This window comes from Kogia breviceps, chromosome 4 (assembly GCF_026419965.1).
Source record: "Kogia breviceps isolate mKogBre1 chromosome 4, mKogBre1 haplotype 1, whole genome shotgun sequence".
Lineage (NCBI taxonomy): Eukaryota > Metazoa > Chordata > Mammalia > Artiodactyla > Physeteridae > Kogia > Kogia breviceps.
In genome coordinates this window covers 181,778,032-181,792,230 of record NC_081313.1, presented here as the reverse complement: position 1 = coordinate 181,792,230, position 14,199 = coordinate 181,778,032, and the positions used below count along the sequence as shown (strand labels likewise).

General features: G+C 64.5%; 2 protein-coding genes across 4 annotated transcripts in view; one reads left to right on the top strand and one right to left on the bottom strand.

Annotated features, from left to right (window-relative positions):
• The window catches only part of APC2 (APC regulator of WNT signaling pathway 2), a 74,135-nt gene extending 66,802 nt beyond the window's left edge, over positions 1-7,333 (top strand). For all 3 annotated transcript variants that reach the window (XM_059060294.2, XM_067033211.1, XM_067033212.1), the window contains one exon: positions 120-7,333. In XM_059060294.2, the coding sequence (XP_058916277.2) occupies positions 120-4,989 (4,870 nt within the window). In that variant the 3' untranslated portion in view covers positions 4,990-7,333. The remainder of the gene's footprint in view (positions 1-119) is intronic.
• Positions 7,288-13,548, bottom strand: C4H19orf25 (chromosome 4 C19orf25 homolog). The gene is made up of 3 exons (XM_059060400.2): positions 13,028-13,548; positions 12,695-12,826; positions 7,288-8,919 (listed from the first exon to the last, which is right to left on the bottom strand). The coding sequence occupies exons 2-3, from the start codon at positions 12,822-12,824 to the stop codon at positions 8,690-8,692; spliced, it is 360 nt and encodes a 119-aa protein (XP_058916383.1). The 5' UTR covers positions 12,825-12,826; positions 13,028-13,548; the 3' UTR covers positions 7,288-8,689.
• Between the last annotated feature and the right edge of the window lie 651 nt (positions 13,549-14,199).

Here is a 14,199-nt window from a genome sequence, read left to right as displayed (position 1 = left end):
CCCACGTGGACACGGTCCTGCTGGTAGGCGGGCGGCCGGGGGAGGGGGTGCTGGGGTCCAGGCTGGGCGGGGGGCCTGACGCACCCCTCCCGCCCCCCTATCCCCTCGGGCCCCCGCAGGCAGGTGCTGCGGGACCACAACTGCCTGCAGACGCTGCTGCAGCACCTGACGTCGCACAGCCTGACCATCGTGAGCAACGCGTGCGGCACGCTCTGGAACCTGTCGGCCCGCAGCGCCGGCGACCAGGAGCTGCTGTGGGACCTGGGCGCCGTGGGCATGCTGCGCAACCTGGTGCACTCCAAGCACAAGATGATCGCCATGGGCAGCGCCGCCGCCCTGCGCAACCTGCTGGCCCACCGGCCTGCCAAGTACCAGGCGGCAGCCACCGCCGTCTCGCCCGGCGCCTGCGCGCCCAGCCTGTACGTGCGCAAGCAGCGGGCGCTGGAGGCCGCGCTGGACGCGCGGCACCTGGCGCAGGCGCTCGACCACCTGGAGAAGCAGGGCCTGCCCGAGGCCGAGGCCGCCTCCAAGAAGCCCCTGCCGCCCCTGCGCCACCTGGACGGCCTGGCCCGGGACTACGCTTCCGACTCGGGCTGCTTCGATGACGACGACGCACCCTCCCTGGCCACCGCTGGGGCCGCCACCGCCGAGCCCGCCAGCCCCGCCGTGCTGCCCCTCTTCCTGGGCAGCCCCTTCCTGCAGGGCCAGGCGCTGGCCCGCGCCCCGCCCGCCCGCCGGGGCGGCCTGGAGTCCGAGAAGGAGGCCGGCGGGGAGGCAGCTGTGGCAGCCAGGGCCAAGGCCAAGCTGGCACTGGCAGTGGCACGCATCGACCGGCTTGTGGAGGACATCTCGGCCCTGCACACCTCGTCCGACGACAGCTTCAGCCTCAGCTCTGGGGATCCCGGGCAGGAGGCCCCGCGGGAGGGCCGCGCGCAATCCTGCTCCCCTTGCCGGGGGCCCGAGGCGGGGCGGCGAGAGGCCGGCGGCCGGGCTCACCCGCTGCTGAGGCTCAAGGCGGCCCACGCCAGCCTCTCTAATGACAGTCTTAACAGCGGCAGCATCAGCGACGGGCACTGTCCCCGCGAGCACTCGCGGCCCTGCCTGCTGGCCGCATTGGCCGAGCACTGCGAGGGGCCCCTGTGCGGCCAGGCGCGGCCCAGCCGGCTTGACCTCAACCTGCCCGGCGGCCAGGTAGAGCCCAAGGCCCGGGACGCCGTGGCCACAGATGCCCGCGTGTGCACCATCAAGCTGTCGCCCACCTACCAGCATGTGCCGCTGCTCGAGGGCACCGCCAGAGCGGGCGCAGGGTCCCTGGCCCCCAGGGCCCGGAAACAGGCCTGGCTGCCCGCAGAGGACCTGAGCAAGGTGCCCGAGAAGCTGGCGGCGGAGAAGGCGCCCCTCTGCCTGTCCCGCTGCAGCTCCCTGTCCTCGCTGTCCTCGGCCGGCCGCCCAGGGCCCAGTGAGGCCGGGGACCTGGACGACAGCGACTCATCTCTGGAGGGGCTGGAGGAGGCCGGCCCCAGCGAGGCCTGGCAGGGGCCGGGGGCCGCCTCCCTGCCCATGGCCATCCCGGTGCCTCAGCGGGGCCGGGGCCTGGGGGTGGAGGACGCCACACCGTCCAGCTCGTCCGAGAACTGCGTGCAGGAGACGCCGCTGGTGCTGAGCCGCTGCAGCTCGGTCAGCTCGCTGGGCAGCTTCGAGAGCCCATCCATCGCCAGCTCCGTCGCCAGCGACCCGTGCAGCGGGCTGGGCAGCGGTACAGTCAGCCCCAGCGAGCTGCCCGACAGCCCCGGTCAGACCATGCCCCCGAGCCGCAGCAAGACGCCCCCGCCGGCCCCCGCGCCGCCGGGCGAGCGTGAGGTCACCCAGTTCAGCCTGCAGTGGGAGAGCTACGTGAAGCGCTTCCTGGACATCGCCGACCGCCGGGAGCGCTGCCGGCTGCCGTCCGAGCTGGACGCGGGCAGCGTGCGCTTCACCGTGGAGAAGCCCGACGAGAACTTCTCCTGTGCTTCCAGCCTGAGCGCGCTGGCCCTGCACGAGCTGTACGTGCAGAAGGACGTGGAGCTGCGGCTGCTGCCCCCGGCCTGCCCCGAGCGCGGCAGTGGGGGAGGTGCGGGCCCCGGGCACCGCCGGCGGGACGAAGCCGGCGGCCGCCTCGAAGGGCCGACATCCACCGACCGGGACCTGGAGCTGCTGTGCGAGCGCCTGGGTGGGGCCGGGGCCGTGCCCGCCCGGCTCCGCAAGGTGGCCTCGGCGCTGGTGCCTGGCCGCCGCGCCCTGCCCGTGCCCGTCTACATGCTGGTGCCCGCCCCGGCACGGGAGGACGAGTCCTGCACCGACTCGGCCGAGGGCACGCCGGCCACCTTCTCCAGCGCCACCTCCCTCAGTGAGGAGACGCTGCAGGGACCCCCCAGGGATGGCGGGCCTGCGCAGGGGCAGAAGGCTGCGGGCCGTGCCGCACCCACCAGGCTGCCCGCTGGGCACCGGCACAGGGCGGGGGGCACGGGCCGGAGCACAGAGCAGCCCCGGGGGGCTGGCAGGAGCCGCACAAGGCTGGAGCTGCCCCTCTGCCGGCCCCAGAGTGCCTGCAGGGACAGGGACAGCTCCCACCCGGGCCGGGCACGTGGGGACGGGGCCCTGCAGTCTCTGTGCCTCACGACGCCCACCGAGGAGGCCGTGTACTGCTTCTACGGCAACGACTCAGACGAGGAGCCGTCTGCAGCAGCGGCAGTGGCACCCCCGCGGCGGGCATCTGCGATCCCCCGCGCGGTGAAGAGGGAGTCCCCTGCTGGTGGCAGGAAGGAGGTGCAGGCCGTGCCCAAGGTCGTGCCGCCCAAGGTTGCTGCGCCCAAGGTCGCGCCGCCGGACCGGGCCCAGCCCAGCCTCATCGCTGATGAGACACCACCATGCTACTCCCTGAGCTCCTCCGCCAGCTCCCTGAGCGAGCCTGAGCCCTTTGAGCGCGCAGCCAGCCGGCCCCGAGCCCGTGAGCCGGGGGTCACCAAGGACCCGGGCCCTGGGGGCAGGCGCAACGGCGCCCCACGCCCGCGGGCCGAGGCAGAGCTGCTCCGGCGCTGCACTGGCTCAGCTGTGCCCAGGCGCCGGCCCCAGGTGTCTGGCCCAGGGTGCCGCCCGTCCAGAGCGGCGCAGCAGAAGAGGCCAGCAGAGGGGCCCCGGGAGCACAGCGAGGAGGCACCGGGCTCGGACCACGCCTCAGACCTGGACAGCGTGGAGTGGCGCGCCATCCAGGAGGGGGCCAACTCCATCGTCACGTGGCTACACCAGGCGGCGGCGGAGGCCACCCGCGAGGCCTCCTCTGAGTCCGACTCCGTCCTGTCCTTCGCCTCGGGGCGGTCGGTGGGCTCCACCCTGCAGCCTCCCCTGCAGAGGAAGGGGCGACGGCCAAGGGCAGAGGGCCAAGCAGGCAGTGCCACGCGGCCAGAGAAACAGGACAGGGCTCTGGCCCAGCGCAGCGGCGGCCTGGAGAAGCCACGTGGCAATCAGAAGGCCGCGCCCGGGGTGCCAGCCGTGCTCCGGGGACGGACGGTGATCTACATGCCCAGCCCGGCCACCCGGGCCCAGCCCAAAGGTGCCCCTGGGCCCCGCAATGTGCCGAGAAAGACGGGAGCCCCAAGCCCAGTGCAGCCAACAGCCCCCGCCAAAACCCCCGGCCCCGGGCAGCAGCGGTCTCGAAGCCTGCACCGACCCGGCAAGATCTCGGAGCTGGCGGCGCTGAGCCCCCCTCAGAGGAGTGCCACGCCACCCGCCCGCCTCGCCAAGACCCCCTCGTCGAGCTCCTCCCAGACCTCCCCGGCCTCCCAGCCTCTGCCGAGGAGGTCACCCCCAGCCGCCCAGGCTGCAGGACCCCTGCCCGGCCCCGGGGCCTCCCCCACAACCAAGACTCCCGCCCGGGCGCTGCTGGCCAAGCAGCACAAGACACAGAAGTCGCCCGTGCGGATCCCCTTCATGCAGAGGCCCACCAGGCGGGGGCCTCCACCCCTGGCCAGGGCTGCCCCGGAGCCAGGTCCAAGGGCCCGAGGGGGCCGCCCAGGGCTGGTGCGTGTGGCCTCCGCCCGCTCCAGCGGCAGCGAGGCCTCCGACCGCTCCGGTTTCCGGCGGCAGCTGACCTTCATCAAGGAGTCGCCGGGCCTGCTGCGCCGCCGACGCACCGAACTGTCCGACGCCGAGGCCGCCACCCCGGCTACCCAGGCCGGCCTGCCCCGCCGTGGCCGGCCCGCGCTACCCGCCGTCTTCCTATGCTCCTCGCGCTGTGATGAGCTGCGGGCGGCCCCCCGGCAGGCTCCGGCCCCCCAGCGGCCCGCCACGGCCCGGCCCGGCCCGGCCGAGCGGCCGCCCCGGCGCACCAGCTCTGAGAGCCCGTCTCGCCTGCCCGTCCGCACGCCGGCCGCCCGGCCCGAGACGGTCAAGCGCTATGCCTCCCTGCCTCACATCAGTGTGGCCCGCGGGCCCGACGCCCCCGCCCCTGGGCCTGTGGCGGACAACGCGCCCCGCAGCAGCACCGGGGAGGCCGCTCCGGGCACCACGTGGCGTCGCATCCGGGACGAGGACGTCCCGCACATCCTGCGGAGCACGCTGCCCCCCCGCGCCCTGCCCCTGCTGGGCTCCTCACCCGAGGACGGCCCCACAGGCCCTCCGCAGCGCAAGACCAGCGACGCCGTGGTCCAGACCGAGGACTTCGCGGCTGCCAAGACCAACTCGAGCACGTCCCCGAGCCTGGAGAGCTGGGCGACCCCACAGGCCACGACCGGCGGCCCCCCCTCCCTCCTCCTCGGCAGCGACGTGGACGGGCCGGGCCCCGCCAAGGCGCCCGCTCCCGGCCCCTTCGTCCCCGCCAGCCGACACGGCTCCCCCAGCCGCTCCGCCCGCGTCCCCCCCTTCAACTACGTGCCCAGCCCCATGGTGGCAGCCACCACTGACTCTGCCGTGGAGAAAGCCCCCGCCCCCGTCCTTACCGGCCTCCTGGGATAGTGGCCGGGGCTGGCCTTCCAGAACGTCCTCTTCCGGCCCAGGGCCGTCTGGCTGCCCTGAGGGTGGTCCCAGCACCCGCCTGCCCACCCGGGCCCCCACCCTCTGAGCCTCTGCCCTGCCCGTACGGGCCCGACCCTCACCGCGTAAACGCTTGCTTCCGTGCTCAGGGGGCTCCGCAAGGAAAGTGAGCTGCTGGGTGGATCTTGCGTCCCCGCTAGGGGGCGCCCACGAGGACGCCGTCCCAGCTTGGCCCCCACGCGGAGACCACCCTCCTGGCTGGGGCTGTCCTCGGCAGTGCCCTCCTGGGCTCCTGACCCCACCGGGCCCAGCATCAGCACCACACCCCCTCCCCTCCCCTCCGGGGAGCCGCAGGGAGGTGGCAGTGCCCGCCCGCCGACCTGGGGGACGGGAGCCTGCCAGCTGGGGGCAGCGGCAGGCAACCGTGGCAGAGCAGGCGCAGCAGGAAGCCTGTAATTACCGGCAAGGCTGAGTAATTTGTTCACGAGGGCTTAGCCGGTTCGCCTGCCTGTTCAGCCTCAGCTGGGGGCACGGGGGAGGGGCGTGGTTGAGCCCCACAGAAAGGCAGCCCCACCCGAGACGGCGAGTGTAGGGAGCCTGGAGCACCCCCGCAACCCTCGTAAGGAACTCGGAGAGGCAGGCGTGCCGCGAGGGCTCTGGCCGAGGCGGGCGGGACACCGAGGGGAGGCCGGGGCCCGGCTGACCGCCCCGCCGCCGGGCCTGGACTGCACTCTAAGGGAGGACGTCCCGGCAGGCGCCCGCCCGGTCCCCGGCCTTTCCCTTTTCGATCTTAATCTCCTTTGCGACGCGGGAGGCCCTGGATCTGTGGGCTCCATGCGGGCACGGCCTCCTCCCTGAGGTCCAGCACAGCTGTGGGACTCGGAGGCGGGGCCCTGGAGCCCACAGGTGCTGGAGGGAGCTGGTCCCAGAGGAGGCGGAGGGGGAGCCCCGGCACACCTGCAGGAAGAGCCGCCCACCGCCTTCCTGCAGAACCCGGCTCTGGAAGGGGCTGCTCTCGGCCGCCCCGCGGATCTGCAATCACAGTCGCCCTGCAGAGCTGCTCAGAGAGGCCGGGGGACGCTGTGCCGGCTTCCGTCCCTTCTCTGGGAGGAGGGGGAGCAGGGCTGAGTCAAGAGGAGGTGCTGGAGGGGCCCCATCTCCACCCCGGGCGCCACTGACTGTCCCTCCCCTCCCTCGGACACCGTGCCGCCGCTGAGACACACAGACTCGCTGCAACCTCTCCCTCACACCCGACACACCGTCCTGCAGGACAGGCGCCAGGACTCTGCCTGAGGGCTTGGATGCAGCACGCGGGAAGGGCTGCACCACATGCCCCTCCTGTGGAGGGCCAGCCGGCAGCAGCGGAGGAGGCCGGAGGCTGAGCAGGGTGCTACGAACCCAGCCGCAGGGCGGATCAGGATCAGACGCGGCTCAGATACCGGCCGCCCCTGGCCCCCAGTCCCCGTCAGTAGCCAGAAGGGCGGGGCTGGGGGTCTTCCGAGCGCCTTCTCAGATATGGGGGTTGAAGGATGCTGCCCCCCACCACCACGGGTCAGCCTCCCCTGGAAAAGGGGGACCCACCCCAGCTCATCCAGCCGTGAGGGCCAGGGTGGGAGCCCCCTGCACTGGGAGACCCAGACGGCACTCTGGCCGCTGTGTGCCTGTCTCCCCACGTGGGCCGTGGGGCGAACTCCCAGAGCTACCTCTCGGCGAGCAGTGCGGCCACCGTGACTGGGGGCAGAGGACCCTCCCCGGCCGCCCCCGCTGCCCTCTGTCTGGCCCAGGCGTTCTCTCCCCAGGCCGGGGCCATCCTGTCAGGGCCACCTCTGCCTTCTCCAACCCCTGCAGCGGGGCCAGCCACGCCTCATCACCCAGCCCAGCAGACCAGTGGGAGCCCAGGGCCCTGAGAAGATGGGCTTCCTGGAGGAAGGCACTGGCGGTTGCTGGATAGTCGTCTGAGGCAGGAGCTGGAGGACCAAAGTCTGAAACCCTCAGGATGCCGCCCGGCCACCCGCTGAGGGGACACAGGGCACCCACTCCCGGACCTCGGCCCAGGGGCAGACGGACACCACGAGCTGGGTGCTGGATTCGGTGCATCACTGAACCCTGCCGTCCCAGCCCAGCTGTCTAGACTCCCCCTCCACCCTGCGTCTCCCTCCTGGGTCTGCAGTGCCACCGGACATGTGTAAATACGTACAGCCCCCCCCCCCCCCGCCGTCCCATCCCGTCCCCTCAACCGTAAAGCCATCATCTGGCGGAAGAAGGCCGCGGAACCAGGCGTCTCACATGCACCTTTAATAAACAGCTGTTGAGTTGCGCTCCACAATGCCTGCGCCCGTCTCTAGAGGGGACAAGCCGGGGTGGGGGTCCACGTGCCGCCTGCAGAGCCTCGCTCCAGCGTGACCCGGGGGTGCAGGGAGAGCGCTCAGAACAGGCACAGGGGGAGGCACCCAGCAGGAGTCAGTGGAGTGTCTCTGCCTGATGCCAGGGGGGATCCGGAGGGTGGACCGTGCCCCAAAGACAGGCGGCCCTACCCGGAGGCCAGGCTGGGCAGGGAGAGGGAAGCAGCTCTCCCCAAGGGCCCGCTGTTAGCCAGCGCACCTGGAGGAGGCAGCCTGGCGTCCACTGCTGCCACTAGAGATGAGCCCGCACTTTTTTCACACCTGGGCCTCCAAGGTCAAGTCTCCAGTTTTGGGGTCTCTGAGGGTAAAGCAGACTCTCTCTCTTCCTGGGATGTGCAGGGTCTCCCTTATCAGGGCCCTGCGTGCTGGGTCCCAGCACTGCCCCGAGCTTCTGGGGACCCTGCAAAGGAGTGGCCCATGGGGGCACTGTTCAGGCAGCTACACACGGGGATTTCATCGGAGGGGCTCGGGCTCATCCATGACGGGCCTGGCCCCAGGGCCACCTCCTGCCGGCCTACTGCTTCTCTGGTCTTCATGGGAAGGGTTTTTTAGGGTGATGCCTTTTTTAAGATCCTCTCCTGCCCCACCACCCACCTGCCCGCAGACGAAGGTGCACGGACAGGAGGGCAGCTGGGTGATGGCCCGGGGCAGTGGACTGACCACATCCTCATGGCACCCCCATGTGACAGAACCCCACAGCTGACAGACAGACAAGTGCCCTGGGAGAGCGCCCAGGCCCTGGGTCAGGGTGCCGGGGGCCCTGAGAGGTGGCACCCACCACGAGGCCCTATCTCAGATCTGGGCCCTGGGGGGCCACAAGCTCCTCACATAACCTTAGCCACCACGCGTCAGGGAGGACACTGAACTCCCCACCCTCTTCTGGGGCCCCCCCAGTTCACACGGAGACCGCCGAAGCAGAGGGGTGGGTCCCACCAGCTCAGCCCGATGGGGGGGCAGTGAAGCAGGGTCACCGGAGGAAGGAAGGGAGGATGGATGGAGGGCCCTCGGGGGCTGGGCCCCGCAGGAAGTCCAGTCGGGGCTCCTCAGGGCGAGGGGCATGCGCACAACCCGGACCCCACCCTCGGGGAGGGGCCTGTGCCTGGCTGAGGCAATCCCACCCCCTGGGCGGCCTGTGTCCCCCGGGGTCTCTGGGTGCCAGGCGTGTCTAGGCCGCGGAACAGAGAGCCTGGACCCCAGTTCCCGGACCCAGGGGCCAGGTGTCAGGTGAGGTGCGCCGGGCCAGGTGTCGAGCGGAGGACCCGAGGCTCCGGGGAGCCAGGTCAGCCCAAGGAGGTGGCGGCCGCAGCGCCCGGCAGAGCCACCTGGCCCACATGGCTGACCTCCTGCTCCAGCTCCTCGCGTGCCTGACACAGCTCCTCACGCTGCTGTTTCAGCTGGGCGCCCGCGTGCCACAGCCGCTGGTTCGTGGCCACGTAGACCCGGCTCTGCTGGTAGAGCTGCTCCCGCTGGGCCTCAGTGTCCTCGGCCCTCCCAGAGGGGGCTGGGGGCTCTGGGGACAGGACACAGCAGTATCACTGCCTGCTGGCCACACAGGGGACTCAGTTTACCCCCTAAAGAAAGCAGTGGACTGAAGGGGACAGGTCACAAAAAAGGCCAGACTCCACCGTCCCTCGGCCCCGCCTGGGGATGGGCTCCAGCTCCTGGAAAGGGCCTTGACCCTGACCATGAGCCGGCCGGCCTCACCTGTGCTCTCAGCAATCAGGGAGGTGAGAGGAGGCCAGGAGGGCATGGACGCACATTTCCCAATGACCACGCTTCCTAAAGGGCGTGGCGGGGGTGGGGGGACCAGGGCAGGAAAAGCACAGGTTTCAGGGCCACCTGGAGACATGCCAAGGTCCTCTACGCTCTGCCTGGTTCCCTTGTCTACAAACAGGCCCAGAAACGCTGGGATTTAATTAAAAATCACCTTATCTGCTTTAGTAACAAGGTGGGAAAGGCCAGAGAGTGCACACTGAGGCCAGGTACGGTCCTAGACATGAACACAGGCTGGCAGGGGAAGCCCCTCGCCCTCGAGTGGCCCCGGCACTGCTCATGGGGGAACTGGGCCCAGGATCCTTAAGTTGGGGCTCAAGTGGCCTCTGAAGACCCAGCCGTGGGCCAGGGATAAATACAGCTCCTGTTCCTGGGGATACCCCATCCAACATGACGTTCCAAGTGATGGAAACACCCTCCAGCTGAGGCACCAGAGGCTCCTGAGCCCTTGAAATGTGGCCACATAGAACAAAGAACGGAATTTTTTTTTTACTATTAACAAAAAAAATAATCGTCCCACAGCCACGTGTAAATCAGTGAAGTTAGAACACTCCCTCACATCATACACAAAAATAAACTCAACATGGCTCAAAGACTTATATATAAGATATGACACCATACAACTTTGAGAAGAAAGCACAGGCAAAACATTCTCTGACATACATGATACCAATATTTCCTTACGTCAGTCTCCCAAGGCAACAGAAATAAAAGCAAAACTGGGACTTCCCTGGTGGTCCAGTGGTAAAGAATCTGCCTTCCAATGCAGGGAATGAGGGTTTGATCCCTGGTGGGGGAACTAAGATCCCACGTGCCGCAAAATACAGAGCCCACGCACCCTGGAGCCCATGCGCCACAACTAGAGAGAAGCCTGCGTGCCTCAATGAAGATCCCATGTGGCACGACAAAGACCAAATGCAGACAAAAATATATAAATAAATGAATAACAGAAATAAAGGCAATAATAAACAGATGGGACCTCATCAAACTCACTAGCTTTTGTACAGCGAAGGAAACCACCAAAGCAAAAAGTCAACCTATGGAATGGGAGAAAATATTTGCAAATAATGTGACTGACAAGGACTTAATCTCCAAAATATACAAACAGCTCTTACAATTCAATCAAAAAATGGGCAGAAGACCTAAATAGACATGTCTTCAAAGAAGACATACAGATGGCCAACAAGCACATGAAAAGATGCTCAACATCACTAATCATTAGAGACCTGCAAACCAAAACCACAATGAGGTATCAACTCACACCAGTCAGAATGCCCATCATTAAAAAGTCTATAAACGGGGCTTCCCTGGTAGCGCAGTCGTTAAGAATCCACCTGCCAATGCAGGGGACACGGGTTCAAGCCCTGGTCCGGGAAGATCCCACATGCCGCGGAGCAACTAAGCTCGTGTGCCACAACTACTGAGCCTGCAAGGCACAACTACTGAAGCCCACGTGCCTAGAGCCCGTGCCATCGTAATGAGAAGCGCACGCACTGCAACGAAGAGTAGCCCCCGCTTGCCACAACTAGAGAAAGCCCATGCAGAGCAATGAAGACGCAATGCAGCCAAAAAAAAAAAAAAAAGTCTACAAACAATATATGCTGGAGAGGGTGTGGAGAAGAGGGAATCCTCCTACACTGTTGGTGGGAATGTAAGTTGGTGTAGCCACTGTGGAGAACAGTATGGAGGCTCCTCAGAAAACTAAAAATAGAGCTACCATATGATCCAGCAATCCCACTCCCAGGCATATAGCCAGACAAAACTCTAATTCAAAAAGACACATGCACCCCAATATTCACAGCAGCACTACTTACAATAGCCAGACATGGAAACAACCTAAATGTCCATCAACAGATAAATGGATAAAGAAGATATGGTGTGTGTACGTGCGCGCGCACACACACACACACACACACACACACACACACACACACAGGAATACTACTCAGCCATAAAAAGGACGAAATAATGCCATTTGCAGCAACATGGATGGACCTAGAGATGATCATACTAAGTGAAGTAAGTCAGAAAAAGAAAGACAGAAACTATTTATCACTTATATGTGGAATCTAAAATATGACCCAGGGCTTCCCTGGTGGCGCAGTGGTTAAATCCATCTGCCAATGCAGGAGACACGGATTTGGGCCCTGGTGCAGGAAGATCCCACACGCCGTGGAGCGGCTGGGCCCGTGCACCAAAACTACTGAGCCCGTGCTCTAGAGCTCATGCTCTGCAACAAGAGAAGCCACCTCAGTGAGAAGCCCGCGCACCACAGTGAGGAGTGGCCCCCACTTGCTGCAACTAGAGAGAGCCCGCATGCAGCAACGGAGACCCAGTGCAGCCAAAAATTTAAAAAAAAAAAAAAAAAAAAAAAAATTCACTTTATAGCAGTACACCATATATACTCAATACATATTTTAAAAATTAAAAAAAAAAAATGACCCAAATTGGACTTCCCTGGTGGCCCCGTGGTTAAGACTCCACACTTCCACTGCAGGGGGCACGGGTTCGATCCCTGGTCGGGGAACTAAGATCCCACATGCCGAACATGGCGGCCAAAAAAAAAGAAAAGAAAAAAAACCAACCCAAATGAACTTATCTATGAAACAGAAACAGACTCACAGACATAGAGAGCAGAACTGTGCTTGCCAAAGAGGAGGGGGGGCGAGGAAGGGACGAATTGGGAGTTTGGGATTAACAGATGTAAACTATTATATACAAAATGTAAAAACAACAAGGTCCTACTGTAGAGCACAGGGAACCATATTCAATATCCTGTGATGAGCCATAATGGGAAAGAATATGAAGAGAATGTATATGCATGTATAACCGAGTCACCTTGCTATACATCAGGAGTTAACAAAACATTGTAAATCAACTGTACTTCAACTTTTAAAAAAAGACACAAAGACAAACCAAAACCAAACAACAACAAAAAACAAAGCCCCAAAGCGTTTCTCACTTTCTATCGTCCCGCAAGCCTTACATATTGAATGGCTCTACCCACTAGAATGGCCCGAGGGCAAGCACTTTCCCCCTCCACCCCCTTGGCCACGCCGCGCAGCAGGAGGGATGTGAGTTCCCCGACCCGGAAGCGAACTCGTGATGCCTGCAGTGGAAGCGCCGAGTCTTCACCATTCGACCGCCAGGGAAGTCCCAGGCACTTCCATCTTTTTTGATCACCTATCCACCTCAGTGCTTAGACCAGAACCTGGCCCACAACAGGTTCTCAGTGAAGGTTTGTTGAATGAATAAACGAACCTCACAGGGTGGAACACAAAATTCACCCTACAACTGTATGCCACTCATGTGCTTCCACCTTCCGAACAAGGGGTGGACACACGTTTTCTGCAAAAGGCCAGACCTACGTATTTTTGGCATTGTAGGGCCAGTCTCCGTCCTGACTACTCAGCTCTGCCAGTATGTCTTAAAGGCAGCCAGGCGCTTCCCCCGCCCCTTCCTGCTGGGGTCTCTGGGCCGCCTCTCCCCTGCCCAACCTGGGCTGCCCCTACCTTCCCGGGCCAGGGCGGTGAAGACTAGGTCCTCGGCGGGCGCCCCCCGCACGTCCTCCAGGATCTGCTCCACCGTGGGGGGAGCCGGGCGGGTGGGCAGCACCACGCGCTTCTTGGCCTTGGAGCCCATTCCTGCAGGTGGGAGAAAGTAGGGTGGACCGGGCCGTTGCTGCCGCCCAGCGAAACCTAGACGCTCTCCGGAACCCGCTCCCGGGGAAGCCCGTCCTGCCCCGCTCCTCCCAGGGCCGAACAACACAGGGCCGGGGGTTCAGCCTCCGTCTCCACCCAGGCCCCAGCTTCCCGCTGAAGCTCCCAGGGCGACAGCCTCCTCACCTCGCGACAACCCCTCAGCCGCAACCGCGGCCCAGCGGCCACTTCCGCTTCCGGTTGGCGCGCGGATCCACCCTACAGGCCCGTGACGCGCACTTCCGGCCTCCTCCGGCTCGTGCCTGCCGCGAAGCCACGCCCCCTTAAAGGGGCCGGGCCCTCGAGGGGCCGGGTACCATCCGAACAACGAAGTTGACTGGACCAAAACCAGTAAGGACGCGACATCATCCTCCCCGCGCCGGGCCTGGAAGCCCAAGGTGTGGGCGTAGGGTCCAATCCCGTCTCTTCTCGCTGCCTAACAAGGCATCCGAAGCCCGGTTTTCTGCAAAAGGGGGACACGGCCCCCAACCCACGTGGCTGTCGTGGGAGCAGTTACTGTGCAGACCACGCCAGGTGGCGGGCGGACAGCGAGCGCTCCGTGAATGCTAGCTGCGCCAGCCCCAGCGAGGTGGCCAGGGGCGTAGCACGCGCGTCTGGTCCGGCCTCCCAGATCCCCGTCAGGGTCGCCTGTTCTGTCTCTAAAACCCCCTCCCCACCGGGATGGGGGCGTAGCGCTGGATGGTGATCTTGGCCCCTCCCCTCTTGGGTAGCCTGGGAAGACAGGATCAGAGCCCAGGGAGGTTTTCGCGTTTCTAAACAACTTCATAAAAAGTAATTTACAAGGAATTTCCTGGCGGTCCAGTGGTTAGGACTCCGCGCTCTCGCTGCCGAGGGCTTGGATTCAATCCCTGGTCGGGGAACTAAGCTCTCACATCCCAGAAGCCACAAGGCGCGGCCCACCTGTTTAAAGTGTACAGGTCAATGGTTTGGGAATATATAGAGAGACCTGTTCTGGACATTTCACATCAGTGGAATCACACACCGTGTGTCCTTTTATGCCTGGCTTCTCTCACTGAGCATCGTGTTCTCCAGGTCCATCCATGTCGTAAGGAGTGTCAGTGCTTCACTCCTTTTCATGACTGAGTGATGTTCCCATGTGTGGATGGACCACACTGCATCTATTCATTCACCTGTTAATGGACATTTAGGCTGTTTCCACATTTTGGCTGCTGTGAATATCCTTGCACAGGTTTTTGTGTGAATGTGTCTTTAGTTTTCTTGGGCACGTACCTGGCAGCAGAATCACTGAGTCCTACAGTAACTCTATGTTTAATTGTCTGTGGAACTATTTCCCAAAG